We start from the raw sequence: 15,365 nt of genomic DNA on the forward strand, positions 1-15,365 counted from the left end.
CTCATCTGCAAGGGAATCATCTGGGTTACTCAGAGTGTGTTTCCCCAGACTCAGTACCAGTGGTATCACGATAAGTATCACCTGGGAGCTTGGCTACAAATGCAGATTTTGGGGGCCAATTCAGACTTCCTCAAAGGGCATCCCTAGAAGGGGCCAAGAAGTTTGTATTTTAACAAACTCTGCAGGTGATCCATAAGCACACTAAAGTTTGGGGAGTCACGCTCTACATCTTTCTACATATAATTCATTCTCTTTTAAAATAATACTATAGAATCAATTCAGGTTCATGTCCACCTGATGTTAGACTAGTCAGTTATGAAAAATCACATATAACCCACAGAATTAAAAAAAAAATGGAAATGTTCAACTAGGAATGCCCATATTGGGCTGCTTTTGTAAATATAGGAATTCATTTTCAAAGTGAATAATCATTTTGTTCTGTTTTGAAAGCTCAGTTATTTTGTTTCAATCTCTTGAGATGTACCATATCTTTATCAATCAGTGAAGACCCTATGTTTAAGGCAGATGCCTTCTTGTAGTGTTTGGGCCTCTCAAAACTAAACTGAAAATCTATGGGGAAAATCAGGCCACCAGGCCCGTAACAGAATTTCAGGGTTATTTTGAATGCATATTTTCACACTCAAAGTTACATGATTTTTACCACACTTTAGATAACATAACATATATAGTTTGAACTGCCAATTAGTAAATACTAAACTTGAATTTCAGATTAAGTGAGGCTATCACGACTCCCACACCAAGAAAACTAATCAAGTGAAATGCTGGGACATAAAGATTCTATGTTTTCAACTTTTACCTGGAGCTGAACCATTAGGAGCTACCTGGTGATGCACTACAAGTCCAAGGTGTGACCTGCAGAGGCCTCCACCAAAGCGCTTTGCTCTGACCTGCCCCACCACCTGGGTTACATCACTCAGAATTGTACTCAGTGGCACAGGAGGTGAGCATCAAACATTGTGAAACATCCTTAATTTAGACAGACTTTGTGAGCATTTTTCTTTTTTTTTTTTTAACATTTTTATTGATTTATGATCATTTTACAATGTTGTGTGTGAGCCATTTTTCTTGCTTTGTTCCTACCACTTTAAACTCATCTCCAACACGCTTTCCAACCTCCTAATTAAAAGTAATCAAACGAAGGCATGAACATCTCCCCTTGACTACCTAATCCCTAGACTTCACTTCAATTGAACCAAATCCCAGTCCTTCCCAAACGATACTATCTTGCTACCTTATCAGAGCCTTCCACTCTGTCCTAAATTCTTTCCGAACCTAGGTCAGATTAAGCCAGGTGGTCTAGGATACTCCATCACAGTTCCGGATGTTAGCACTGATTTTAATTGTCTTCTCTTCCCTTTTCCTTTTCCTTATCACTACCTAGTAGACTTGAAAATTGATGTTGATGACCCATCCCACCCTAATGTCACCTCTACCCGACTTCAGTCAGCCATAGACATAGACATACTTAAGACCATTCAACATGAACACCCCGTCCTCGTGCAAGTTTATAAACCCCCTGAAGGGCTGATGTCTACTGTATCTACAGCTGTATCCTCAGTGCACAGTTCCTGGCACATTGTGAACTAGCGACAGGTATTTGTCAAATAAATGAATGTTGAATGCTTGTGTTTTCTCTCTTCCACCTCTTTTCGGGCTTCCTCCATAAGCTGGCTCTTTGTTTTCACTGTAAATTCTAGCCCTTTCACCCCTTCCCCCTTACAATCAGTCTGTCAGCCTCCCTCCAAGCTCATGTTTCCTCTTGTCCTGCCTCGATCTCATAGTGGGTCATTTCAGTGATGCTCTGACTCACTGCACATTCTATGTCTCTTGCCCTCTAGGGCTTATGCAACATGTACTGTGTTACCTGGTGGTACTGCCCCCACAAACACCTCCTCCCCAACACTTAGGTCACATCATCTAATCTACCTCTGACCCCAGGTTAATGAGGGTGGGCAATGACTAAGCCAATAGCTCCAACTTCAGTGTCTGATTGTCTATTGCATCCCCCCCAGTGGCAATTACTAACATTCTCTATTTTCCACAGGCCCAAATACCACCCCTACCATGCTTCCTCTTGTTCTCATACTAAAGGAAAAGATTAAATACAGTTGATATGCACCCCCACATATCCCTTCTTACATCCCAAGGAATGGTAATTCACTACCACGAAATGCTCGTTGGCCTCTCTTGGCTCCTTAATTGCATTTTCACCTGTTCTAAGACCTGACTCCATCAATCCTTGCACCCTCCTCCCTTCCACACACACACTTGAAACTTTATTTTGTCCCCTTCTTTTGGATCGTTTGATTGGTCTCTAAACAAGCTCAACTCTGTCTTAAATGTATTTTTTCAAATAAGCTGTTTATCCTACAACATGATTCTTCCTCTTATGCTTCTAGAAAAGGTCTTAAGGGTACTCTATATTTGCTTCCTGTTCTTTTCATTTGCTCAGTATTTATCCCTGTGCTCTGTACACACTGCACTATACATCAACTGCTCTTCTGAATTTCACCAATGATTTCTTAGTTTGAAAGCCAAATGGCTTTTTCCCTCCATTTTTTACTTTCTTAAACTTGCTTTAGCATTCCATACAACACCCTCTTCTTGATAACCTTTCTTTTGCCCTTAGATTCTTTGACCCGGCAGGTTACTGCTTTTCATTAACTCCTCAGATTGTTCCTCCACTAATTCTGTTTTCTTTTTCCTGTCTCCTACTTGTAAATGGTCTCACAATGATCTTCTTTTGATCTTCTCCTACTCTATTACCTTTCTGTAGGAAATCTCATGCCTTTGCATAACGCCTGTTTGTGGATAACTCTCACATCTATATTCTTAGTTCAGGACACTCCTATGTTGTAACTTCATATTTCCAATGTCCCATTCAACATTTTCCTAAGTATCTTGGTACCATGTGCATTCAACACATGCAAAACAAAATCGACTTTCTTCTTCCCAAGTCACGTTGTTTTCCTAAATCTTTTTTTTTAAATGAATCTTGCTATTTTTCTTAATCATCTGGGATTAAAATCTCAGTTTCATCTTATACTCTGAGATAAGCGTTAATGCTTCATATCACCTAATCACTTCCTCTGTAAAATCTTTCATACCAAAGCTTCCTATACATTCCTATTACTACTTCTCCAGCTCAGCTCCTTGTAATGGAAGCATCTATTTGTTCCTGCTTCTAGTAACATCACCACTGTCTGCCCTTAAAGTTACAATACTTCTTCCAGTCTCCGTCCACACATTCATATGGAGATGACTGTGGCCCAAGGATAGGCATATGAACTAGGCCTTATCAGCGAGGGCTTTGGCCTCTGTAATTAGTTCCAAAATGGATATGTGATTCATGCTTGGCCAATTAAATTCAATGAAATCCAATTCTAGGACTTCAGTTGTAAATACTGGAAAAGAAAAACTTTCACTTGGATGTGAAACTAGGAAGATGAGTATTAGAGTTTCTAGGAGCTAGCTTGCTGTCCAAAGGGACCCCCCCACCTGAGAGCGATGCTACCGGAGAAAAGTAAGGCCAAGAGCAAGAGCAAGGGGAAGTGGGCCTCTTCTGAGCCACAGAAGGCAGATGTGGCTGCAGCCAGCTCTACCCTGGGATTTTTCAGGTTCATGAATTAAGGGTTCTGTCTCTCTCTCTCTCTCTCTTTTTTTTTAATTTGGTTTAAATCAGTTTGTTATTTGATACTTCAAGATTCCTAACTCATGTGCTCTCAATTGGTATAAGACAATTAACTCCCTGGGAAAACTAGCAATTTCTGATTATCCTTATGTCTCTAAAATGCTTAGTGCAACATCTTGCAAAAATTAGTTCCTCAAAACAATTTTTGAGTGAAAGAATGAATAATAAACAAAACAAACAAAGAAACAAAAAACCTCACAGAGCACACGGACGTCATACTGAAGGGAGTCTTCTCCAGCCTCGTTCACAGCCACACACACGTATCTCCCAGCATCTTCCACTTTAGCCCGGGGAATCTGCAACACTCGCCCTCCTGAAAATACATCCCAAGACATGTTTATTTCTCCAAATCTCAGAGTGCAAGTGGTCATAAACAGAGATACAATTTTTCAGGTCTGATGACTTCCTTCCATTTTTTTTTCAACGCTCTTACTTCATCCAGCTTTTCAGTTTTAATCCCATGTACCGTATTTATAACAAACACTGCATTGCTGAAAAGTGAGCCAGTATGTGAAAGATCCCCTGAGGAATGAATAGCTTGTGCAGGTTCTCCGGGGAGGAATGTTGCTCTCTGCCCCTCCCACCTTCCATGTGTAATGTCACTATGCAGTGACTTCCTGCTTTTACAGTTTTGGACACACATAAAAGAAGTTTACACTGTTGGAGGCAAGTACTGATTAGGGAAAATAATAGCCAAGGATATAAAAGTTATCAAGCATACCATTATACATACAGTCTTGAAAGAATAACTGTATTTTTAAGCTTTTCATGTTGATATAATTTCAAACTTACAGAAAAGTTGCAATAATTATATAAAAAATTCACTTGTTTACCAATTATTTATATCTCAATCTGTTTGATCTGTCATATATATGTACATACTAACTTTTGTTTATATGTATAATACTCTCAAATGATCCAGAAAAAGTATAAAATTGAGTATATATATTATATAGATATAGATACATATATATAATCTTTTTCTGAATCATCTGAGTCTGTTGCAGATGTGGTACCCCGTTATCTGTAAACACCCATAAATATATATTTCATGAAAGCAAGGATAATGCCTTACGTAACTAAAGTATAATGCTCAAAATTAGAAAATGTAAAATCAATAAAAAATAATTAAAAACTACTATTGAACTATAGTCCATATTCAAATTTCATTATGAGTACAGTATTGCCTTTTATAGCTATTTTTTCTAAGTCCAGGTCCAATTTAAGATCGCATATTTACATTTAGTTGTCATTTCTATTTAGTTTCTTTTTTTCTCCAAGACATTCTTCTATTTAAATGAGATAAAATTTACATACAATGTAAGGCACTAGAACTTAAGTGTACAATACAATAAATTTTGATAGGGGCCTTGAAAATACCATTATTCTACAATTTAAACATCTCTTTCTCCACTGATGAGCCACGTAATAACTAAAATATTTGAAACTCATAATCTTTACCATCGATTTATGAGAATTCCATTTAATAAACTGAGTAGTATCTATTTGCAAATATATTTTAGAAATTATCATTAATAATGTATAGAAACCAAACGGATTATTTCATCACACTATTTAGAAAAATGGAGGCACTAGGGAGCCAAAGGATTTTCTTAAGTTGATGGAATGACCCTGTAGGAGATCTGAAAATTGACTAAGGTGTTCTACCCTACATCAAATTCCCAGCCCAGACTCTCCCAGCTTGAAGCTATATGGAGATCAGTGGCATTCAGCATCTTGTGTCAGTTAAATTCCAACACCAGAAATAAGTCAATTTGACTGGTCTACTAAATGAGAAGAAACACATTTGACAGACAGTCAGATTTTCACCCCATTCCTAGCAATCGTTACCTGGTAAAATCAACACTCTGTCACTGGAGGTCAGAGGGTGGCCATCTTTGTACCACGTCAGTGTGGGAGGGGGAGCAGCATTTGTCTCACAGTAGAGAGAGATGGGATTGTTGATGATCACATCCTTGGCTTCACCATTTCTGCCAGTATCCAGCATGTTCCCTATTTCCCAGAGCTTCTGAAAACTTGGGGGGACTATGGAGGAATGACAGGAAATTTTGGACTCATGTAAATGCCAGTGTCAATTCATTAAACAAAGACCTTGGCTGTATTTTCCCAAGAGTGATTTGTACACATAATAAACTAGAATATGTGAAAATCTCTTCAAGTACTTATATACCTAGCAATTCTAGCTCTTAGTCAAAAAAAGGAGCAGACAGAAGTTGGAGCTGGTTCTCATGGGGAAGAGCAAGAAGTATGGAGGTCAGAATGCTGGGCTCATGTTCTGCACGCACTCTCTCTCTGTTAAAAGGCTTCAGCACTTAGACAAAGGAGCCTGCTCTCAGGAAGGAACTACTATAATAAGCATGGCTAAGGAATATGATCATAGCAGGGAAAACTAATTTTGAGAAACCATTAAAAGACACTGGCTCAGTTCAGAGCATTCCTCAGTGAGTTGTCTTACTAAAAAAGCTAAAGAAGTTATGCAGTCAGGATTAGTAAGTCCATTCACAAAAATAACAGGACATTCTCAAACTTTTCTAGGGGATGAGTACGAACTTTCCAGAAGACAACTTGCCTGTACATCAAAAGCATCACAAAAGTGTTTAACTCTTGACCTAAAATTTCATTAGCTACTTATGAAAAATCAAAGGTGTGCAAAAGTTTTATATATAAAGAGGTTCAATGAAGCATTATATATGAGTAGTGAAAGGTTGGATAAAACCCAGACATTCAACAATGGGAGTCTGGTTAAATATTTAGATACTCAACTGATAAAACAGGTATAATTATTAAAAATCATGTTGAGAGTAACAGTATCAACAATAATAATAGCAGATACCATTTCTTAGGCTTTTTGCTAAGTGTTTTACATACTTTACCCTATTTCGTACTCACCACGATGCTACAAGGCACTGATTTTAAAAGTGAGCAAATAGGGGCTTAAAATATTTAGGTAACTTGCTGAAGTCACAAAGGCTGGAGGAGCTGAAATCATCATTCAAGTCCAAGTCTGCCTACTTCTGTATTTTACTACTTTCTTGCCTTCCACGTAAACGCTATTTAAAAAAAAACTTCATGATATAATACTAGGGAAAAGCTGATGTAACAGGGAAGTGTGTATTGTGTAATCCCAATTGATAAACGAAGAATACATTTACAAAAATATATCAGAAGGAAACATATCGAAATAAAAGTAATTCTGAATGATGCGATTATTTTCTTCTTTAATTTCTCAAGTCCAATTTTTCAATAATGAATTTATATTATTGTCAATAGAAAAAATACTATTTAAAGTAAACAAATCGAACCTCTTTTTCATTGCTCTGACAGATTATATAAATTAAATTATACACAATAAGCATACTAGCATTACCTTGTATATTCACATCAAAATCCAGCTCATCTTCACCTGCAATATTAGATGCTACACAAGTGTATCGTCCAGTGTCTGATATTTGAGTCTCCTTTATTTGCAGTGTGTGTCCATTCACACCAATAGTAACATGGGCATCTGATTTAAGGGGCTGTGATTCAATTATAATAATGTTAGCATTAAGTATTCTAATAAATCCTCTAGACCATGCAGTTGATAGTTTTTATGATTCTTTAAAAAATAAAAATTTATGTTAAATACTCAAGACAACAATAATTTAATTTATTCTGAATAAATTGTTTTTGAGTAATGCTTCTATTTACTGAAAATTATAGGTCATATAGTTTCCATGTGTGCCACATCTGGGTGGTACATTTATAAATTATTCATGATAAAAAAAAAGTTCTTAGGTACCATAGCCATTTATCCATGTTGGAAAAAAATATTTCAGCTGACCCCACATAGTATTAAAAAAATGTTTCTTTATAATGTTGTAGAAAATGCTACAGTTTTTAAATGAAACGTTAAAAGGTATTAGCAGTCTGATTTGATCTAAAAACCACTATTGTGATTTTAACTTCATTTTATATCATTACTTCATAAATTAAAAAAAATTAACCTAGAGCTATTTATATTATGATGTTTTAGTGATAACATTACCTACAATTTAATAGGACATTTCTCATCTTTGAAACATTTCTGTTTATACTGAATTCTCTCTTATTCCTTGAAGATTTTTAAGCTCTCTAATATAATACTTTTCTCATCATTCTTGGTGATTTCAATACCCACATAGACAGTCATCTAATGCTTTGTTCTCTCAAGTCTCTAATGCTCTGACTTCTTCTCTTTCATTTTTTTTTTGGTCCCCAACCCTCTCTCAGCCACTCAGTAGGACAATCACCCCTAGACCTTATAGTTACCAAAAATCGCATCTCTTCACAATCTCAGTTTCGTGATCTCACTTTCTGACTGCTACCTCTGTTAACTTTCTAACTCGCTTCCTCTAGTATCCCAGCTCCCATAACTTTCTGGGCTCATGGGAGGACCCAAAATTCACTGCCTTTGCAATCTTTTCATTGTCACTCACTCTCCTCCTAATCTCCATTCCCTCCTGACCCAGAGAAGGTTTATTATGGCAATCACTATTTGTGTAAATTTGTGTAAAAAATCAACTCCTTTGTCCCTTCTCCCTTTATTTTACTCTCCTGGCAAAACTCTAACCCTGGTTGATTCCAATCTCGGTCAATTTTGAACATCCCCTGCTCTACTCAAGGACACTGAGTAGAGCAACTGTGTCCTTTCTCACATGCACCACCATCATTTGATTTCTTTCCACTGGATGATGTCTATCTGAACCCAACAGTGTAACTTCCCCATTTATAAAAATCTCATTAGACTGCAGCCTAATTCCACATTTTTCTACTTTCCTTTATAGCTGATGACTTTAATATATTTTCTACATTTGCTGTCTCCATTTCCTTCTATCTTTTCTTGAATCCTCCAGTAAGACTTTCACCATTTCTATGTGGCCAAAATGAGTTTGTCAAGGTCATCGCAACATCCATGTTGCTAAAGGTACTGGTCAATTCTGTCTTTATTTTACATGATCAGTGGCATTTGACACAGTTTAACTTGGCTTTATTTTGATAATTATTCCTCCCCTTATCTTTTGGGACAATTTACTCTCTGCCTCACAATCTCTAAATGTAGGAGTATCCCGAGGCTTCCTCCTTGGACCTCTTCCCTTTCTACCTTAACTTACTCTCCTAGTGATCTCATGCAAAATCTTGGAATCACCTTTGACTCATCTCTTCCCCTCACATCTTGCTACCACTTTCATCCAAGCAACCACCATCTATCTTCTGGACCACAGCAATAAATTCATTTCTGGAGCCCCTCTTTCTTCAATCAGTAAAAAAGCCAATGTAACTTTTTAAAACCTTAAGTCATATATCACTCTTGTGTTCAAAATTTTCCAGCGGCTTTCCATGAGGAGGAGGCCAGCTGATGGACACAGGCAGTATGATCTGACCCAACATTAGTCTTCTGCTCTAACCTTCCCGTGTTCCTACTGACGGCTGCACTCCAGCCAGACGCCTCGGAGCCTCTGCCCCTTGCTATTCTCTCTGGAATATTTCCCTTTCAGACTTATGTCTGCTTCCTTCAACTTTTTTGAGTTTCTGCTCAAGTATCACCTCATCAGCAAGGCCTTCCTTAGACAAATATGAGATCACACTCCCCACACTTGCTATCCTTTGATTCTTCTTCCTGACTGAATTTTCTTCATACCATTTACCTTATCTGGCACATTCTATGTTTCCTGCTTAGTTTTTTCCTCCATATGAGCAGATATTTTTGTCCTTTTCTTTCAGAGCTGTATCACCTGCCCCTAAAACAGTGTCTGGCCAAGAGTATGTGCTCAGTAAATAATTTGAGATGCAAAGAAACATTATTAACATTATATCACTTATATAAAAATAGCATAATTTAAATTTTCCATGCCAAAGAAAAACTCCAAAACATGAATAAATAAAACACAAAGATCCTATTAAAACGTATGGTGGCTAAACCTGCCAATATTTTTGGTAGATTTTTCTCAAAAATACTGTTTCACTCAAGTAGTGTTGCTTATCTGAGAAGTAAAACAGAAGAAAGGATATGGGAAATAAACAAAACCCAGTATTTTCTTGTATACATTTTAGGCGACCAATCCCAAACCTTAAAAAATTGAGCAGTTTGACTAAAGTACCCTAACTGGATCAATTTTGGAGACTGGGAGTGAAACCGAATTAATTGTTCATTATGAAAATTTTAAAAAATGCCTTATTCCTAGTACTGTTCTAGACGTCACCCAATTTTTATGTATTTGTGTATATGTGTGCATGTGTACAAAATGCAAGGAAATGAAGAGATTTTAGTTAAAATTAAAAATAATAAGATTTCAAAGGGGAAAGGAATTATTTTTCCAAGCAAACTCATACAGAATTGACATTGTACCATCAAGTGTGCCTGTAGTAAGAAAAAGAACTGTAAACAGAACACGGTGGGAGTTCCATATTTTCCCTTTGCAATGGCTTCCAGATGAAACTTGCTTATTTTATAAGAGATACTTCTTTTTTCTTTTTTTCCTGGCCTCCAGGATTGCAAAATCCATCTGTGATCTGAAAAAATAAAGCTATATCTTTCTGCATTGTAAATCATGACTCTGACCTGAATTTCTACGACTGGAATGTGACTGACCATTTGGCTGACTATGTGTAAAACAGGACACGTATCAGCGTAGCTATGTCACATCTGTATTAAGCAGAGTATTAACAGCTATTTTGGTCTTAAAACACCAGCACGTATGCTTTTAAAACCTGCATGGAAGAAGATGAAGTTGAATGATAAGTAAGGGCTGTGGTCTGAAAGTCGGATTATGTAACTGAAAGATGTTTCTTTTATTTAAAGTTTTTCATTGCCCCTGGTTAACTGTATTGGGCACTTAATCATCACATTTAGCTCGTTTTCTTCATCTTGGAACATTAAAAATGTTACCCTTTACAAATGCACTTAAAAGTGGTGAGAGGAAGTCTGAATGAACTTGGTACCCGCGTTGTACCTATTGTTCTAATCTGGCTCAGTACGGTTTTTGTTTCTTCTCCACAAAGTTTACTTAGACTGAAAACCACAGAGCACAAAAACCATTCCCCAGTGGGAAGGTGGCTGGATTTCCATAGACAATTGCTCATGTGCAAAATAACAGTCCTTGAAATTTTTCAATGATGAAATAAGACTAAAACTGTTGAACACGGTTCAATTTTTTTGCAGTTTTATATTCCAGGTGCATGAGATTGTGCTAGTTTTAAGGTCAAATTGATTTTCTACGTTATTTGTGTCAGGGTGTTTTTATTTTTTAATTTAGTTGCCTATTTCAGTCTATAAAAAAGCATCAGCAAATGAAAAATCTTGACTGGCCTGTCCATCCTTGTACCAGCTGAGGGAGGCAGAAGGAATCGCGTAGGCTTCACATTCCAAGGTCAGGGTGTTGTTTACTTTGATCTTCACTTCTTTAGGGGACAGACCTGGTCCCAAGAGGTCTCCTTTATTGATTAGGGGTGGAACTGCATCAACATGAACATTAAATTCTAAACGTTAGTTCTTTTAAATACATGAAATGACATGGAAATCACACTGAAGATAACTTAACATGAGAACAAGGAAGTAACTCAGGCATTTTCTATGTTCCCCTTTCATCAAGGATCCAAGTTAGTATCTTATCAAAAGACAGTGTTCAGATACAGAATGTGAAGAAAAATCTCCATGGTCCTTCATTATCATATGCCAGTAAGGCTAAGGTCCTTCACAGAACAGTTGGTTTCATTTGTTCCAGGTCCCCTGACACAGTCTGAGTATAACCCATAGAATGTATTTTATAGTCAGTAAGGGGACTGATTCAAAGGACAAAAGATAATCAGATATTCTTTCTTTTTAAAAACAAAAACAAAACCCTGAAATGCAGTCTCTATAGATGGTAGCATTAGTTTTGTGTTGTTTTTGTTTTTTTTTTAGGTCAATGTACAGTGGGGGTCAGCCCAAAGTCACTGACAAACTCATCTCAGGCTGTTGAACAGAGCATATATATTTAAGTTATGGTTTTGTGCACTGAAGTGCTTATACATGGCACAGACGGTAATTCAGAAGAAAATAATAGAGAAACCTAAGGAAGTGTCACTGACAAGTTCTCCAAAAGGTTAGTGAGCAGATTGAATGGGCTTTTCACATCTTTAAACAACTGGGGTCATGGGCACAATGCTTAATTCAACTCCCATCTTAACAAAGTGAGCTACGTAAACAATAAACTTTAATGATGAATATAAATATTATGATCCCATAATGAAAAACAGAATTGGAAAAATTAGAAATCTGGAGAAAATAGGAAACACAGCATTCTTTCAGAACTTACTGTAGACCTTTACTTCGTAGTGCTTTATCATCTCCCCTGCCTCATTAGTAGCCACACAAGAGTATCTTCCAGCATTGTCCTCCTGTGCGTTCAGGATCTGCAGAGTCCTGCCTCCTGAAAAGCAACAGAATATCAAAGAATCTGAAGTCACAGTGGCAGCAGAGTATGCACAAACCACCAGGTTTTACTTCTTACTATTAACCTATTTCTGCTTCTCTAGGCGAATTTTGTAATAGACACAAGATAAACTGCAGTCTAGATGGGCGTTACTTGGTGGGTGGAGACAGTCACCAAGTCCTCAATGGTCCTCTGTGGTAATCACTGTCATGTTCATTCTGACCCCCCAGGCCTCTCCGCACACTGTAACTAAGGTCTTCATTGTACTTTCTTCATAAACAGGTCTTCTGCCTTAGTCATTCTCTTCCTCTCCTCTACCCAGCCTGTTAGTAGAGACTGATCTTGCTAAAACATAGTTTTTATTATGGTACCTTTCTCCATAAAAAATCTTCAATGATTCTCAATTTAAAGTCTATTAAAGTCAAAACTCTTAAATTCAGGCATTTGAAACATGATTTCAACATTCTTTCTTGATCTTATTTCCTGCCTGCCCCTGCCTCCCCCCACCGCCATACACACAGGTACACACAATGTCCCCACCAAGAGGGAGGTGAGGCATCTCTTTATAATTACTTGTACGCAGGCCATTCTCACTTTCAACTCTCCCCATATTAGTCATCCTGATGGATCTGAAATCTCTCCTAACTCATTCCCAACCAACAAAATTCTGTAACTTTAAGGTCTGGTTCAAGTTCTGGCTATGACAAAGCATTTCCTGACCATTTCAGACAACAGTGGCCATTCCTTCTTTTGAATTCTTATAAAACTTATCACTACCTCATTTATCATATCCTGTGACTATTCATGATCCATGATTATTCATGGATTCATGTTGTTAATTAACTTTCACACATATTATCTCTCCTCCACAGAATACTATAAATTTCTTAAAGCCAGTGATCATGCTCTTAGATCCTTTCAATTTTCACATGTAAGGCCAGGCATTAAAGAGAAATAAATAAACTCTCTCAACCTAAATACTAACTCTCCTTTCAAGGTTCAATTCAACCAGAAATGCATTTCTACACTGTTTGGCATTCTAAATTATATTATAGCAATTAACTGCACTGGAGTATTGATTTATTTGCCTTTTATTTAAATATTTTATTGGCTTTCCAAAAAGCAATTGTATGTACCGTAGATTGTAAGACAGAAAATAATTTCCCCAAAAATAGCAACAGCAAACACCACCAATAACATAATTCCTTTTACAAAAATAACTAATAAATTCTGTTTTTCTGCAAAAGTAGATGGCACAAAGGCACCCCGGGCATCTGCAGTACGTGAATTACCTGGAAGAATACGGATGTTTCGGTCGGATTCTAAAGGAGATCCATTCTTAAACCAGGCGATGGTGGCCGGAGGATATGAATAAGCCTCGCAGACCAAAGATGTGGGGCTGTTGAGGATAACAGTGACATCTTCAGGGCTGCCATCACCATCGACACCAGCAATCGTAGGAGATACTGAAAAAGATTCAAAACATGATCAAAGAGATACATTTGGGAATAGCTTCGTGCATTTCTAAATTTCCATAGTACTTCTTTGTGTAATTCCATTCCCTAACAATTACAGAAAACAACTGATTATTGTTCTCATTCTACACAAAAGCAGTGGGAACCTGAAAAAGCTCACAGAGTAGTGGAGAAGACGACTCATAAAAAGGAATCAGAACAGAATGGAGTAAAGGCAACAATGAGAATTTTGGTGCAGGATACAGGAGGGGGCAGAATATCCAGTCTAACCTGAGGTGTGGGGCGTGAGGACTCTTACCAGGGAAGGCCCCCTCAAGGAGCAGATTTTGAAGTAAGCTTCAAAGGGTTGGAGGCGGTCAGAAGGTGAAAGAAGGGAGGCTAGTGGCAAGAGGAAGCATATTGGGGGCAGAGAAGTGTAAACAATGAGAGGCAAGCAGGAAACAGAGAGGATGGATTCAAGGGGGTCAATACTGGAAGTGTAACAGAGATAGGACATCTGTTTCACAGAAGATAATGAGGGCCTGAACTAGAGCACTGGAGGAAGGCATAGAGAGGAAGGACTAAGTAAAGACTCAGGATGTCAATTGGTGGGATTAAAGATGATAGAATTTAGGGGGTCGGGAAACCAAAGGCAAAGACAACTTTTAGCTTTCTTGCCTGGGAACGAAGCTAGGTAAACTGCACTGAAGCAACATAAATAGAAAATATGGAAATATTTGCTCCTCTAGGAAGGGAAGATGGTTTGCTCAGTTCTGAATATCTTGAACTTTAAGTATCTGTGAGAATTTCAGGTATAGATGCCCAACAAACAATTGTATATAGAAATCTGAACCTTGGGAGAAAGATGTGGGTTGCAGATTTAAAAAGGCTTCAGTCGATAGTAGATGATAATTGAATCCCTGGGAATTAAGTTAATATCTGATCAGAATATTGAGAGTAAAATGAGCAGTCAAGTAAGGACACAATATGAGGGGACTTAATGTTGAAGAGATAGATTAAATAAATGACCATAATGGAGGGAGAAAGGGACAACCAAGGTGTGCAAGGATAACTGGGGAACAGAGCTGTCCAGCAGAAAGTGACACACGGTGTCCAGACATTTAGATAAGGACTGAAAACTATTTGTTGGGTCTGACAACAGGGTAGTCCTCACCACTGTGTCAAGAACGGTGTGGACGGAAGCCTGTTTTTAGCTGGACAAGAAGTACAGACAGAGAGGGGTGACTACTTCAAGTGATGGAGACAGCAGGAGGCGAAGCTGCGGGGAAGGCAGATGGCGGGAACGGCTAACATATCAAAGAAGGCGGAAAGATACGAGGTCAAAGGCAGAAGCAGTAACTGAACAAAAAGGATAACTCATCCTTTGGAAAAAGAAAGAGTAAAGACACTGAATTATGGCTGGGTAAATTGGAAGGTGCAAATACACACACTTAAATAGCCTCAAATTTATTAAGTTGGTGGAAAAGAAGGCTTTGATTGAGACCCCTTGTCTTCAATGAATGAGGGAAAAGACAAGAAATAAACAACTAGGAAGGAGGGAGGAGGAGGAGGAAGGGACACAGTCAGGCAGCATGACTTGAGACACTTGGGATAAAGAATAAATGATCTCCACTGGAAAGAGTCCTTCAGGGAGCAGCTGGCTTTTGGGAAGTCAGATTTCAATTACTGCAAGGAGCTGGAAAGAGTTTTAAATCAGGTTTCCAGAGGACAGGGCTAGGATTTGGA

General features: G+C 37.8%; 1 protein-coding gene across 1 annotated transcript in view; it reads right to left on the reverse strand.

Moving 5' to 3' along the window:
• Positions 1 to 15,365, reverse strand: part of HMCN1 (hemicentin 1) — a 400,921-nt gene that overhangs the window by 95,291 nt on the left and 290,265 nt on the right. Inside the window, exons 50-55 of the mRNA XM_006198786.4 lie at positions 13,458 to 13,631; positions 12,049 to 12,162; positions 11,061 to 11,206; positions 7,101 to 7,251; positions 5,564 to 5,758; positions 3,912 to 4,025 (exon numbers count right to left, since the gene is read on the reverse strand). Coding sequence (XP_006198848.1) covers positions 3,912 to 4,025; positions 5,564 to 5,758; positions 7,101 to 7,251; positions 11,061 to 11,206; positions 12,049 to 12,162; positions 13,458 to 13,631 — 894 coding nt within the window. The remainder of the gene's footprint in view (positions 1 to 3,911; positions 4,026 to 5,563; positions 5,759 to 7,100; positions 7,252 to 11,060; positions 11,207 to 12,048; positions 12,163 to 13,457; positions 13,632 to 15,365) is intronic.

This window comes from Vicugna pacos, chromosome 23, assembly GCF_048564905.1.
Source record: "Vicugna pacos chromosome 23, VicPac4, whole genome shotgun sequence".
In the NCBI taxonomy this organism is placed as follows: Eukaryota; Metazoa; Chordata; class Mammalia; order Artiodactyla; family Camelidae; genus Vicugna; species Vicugna pacos.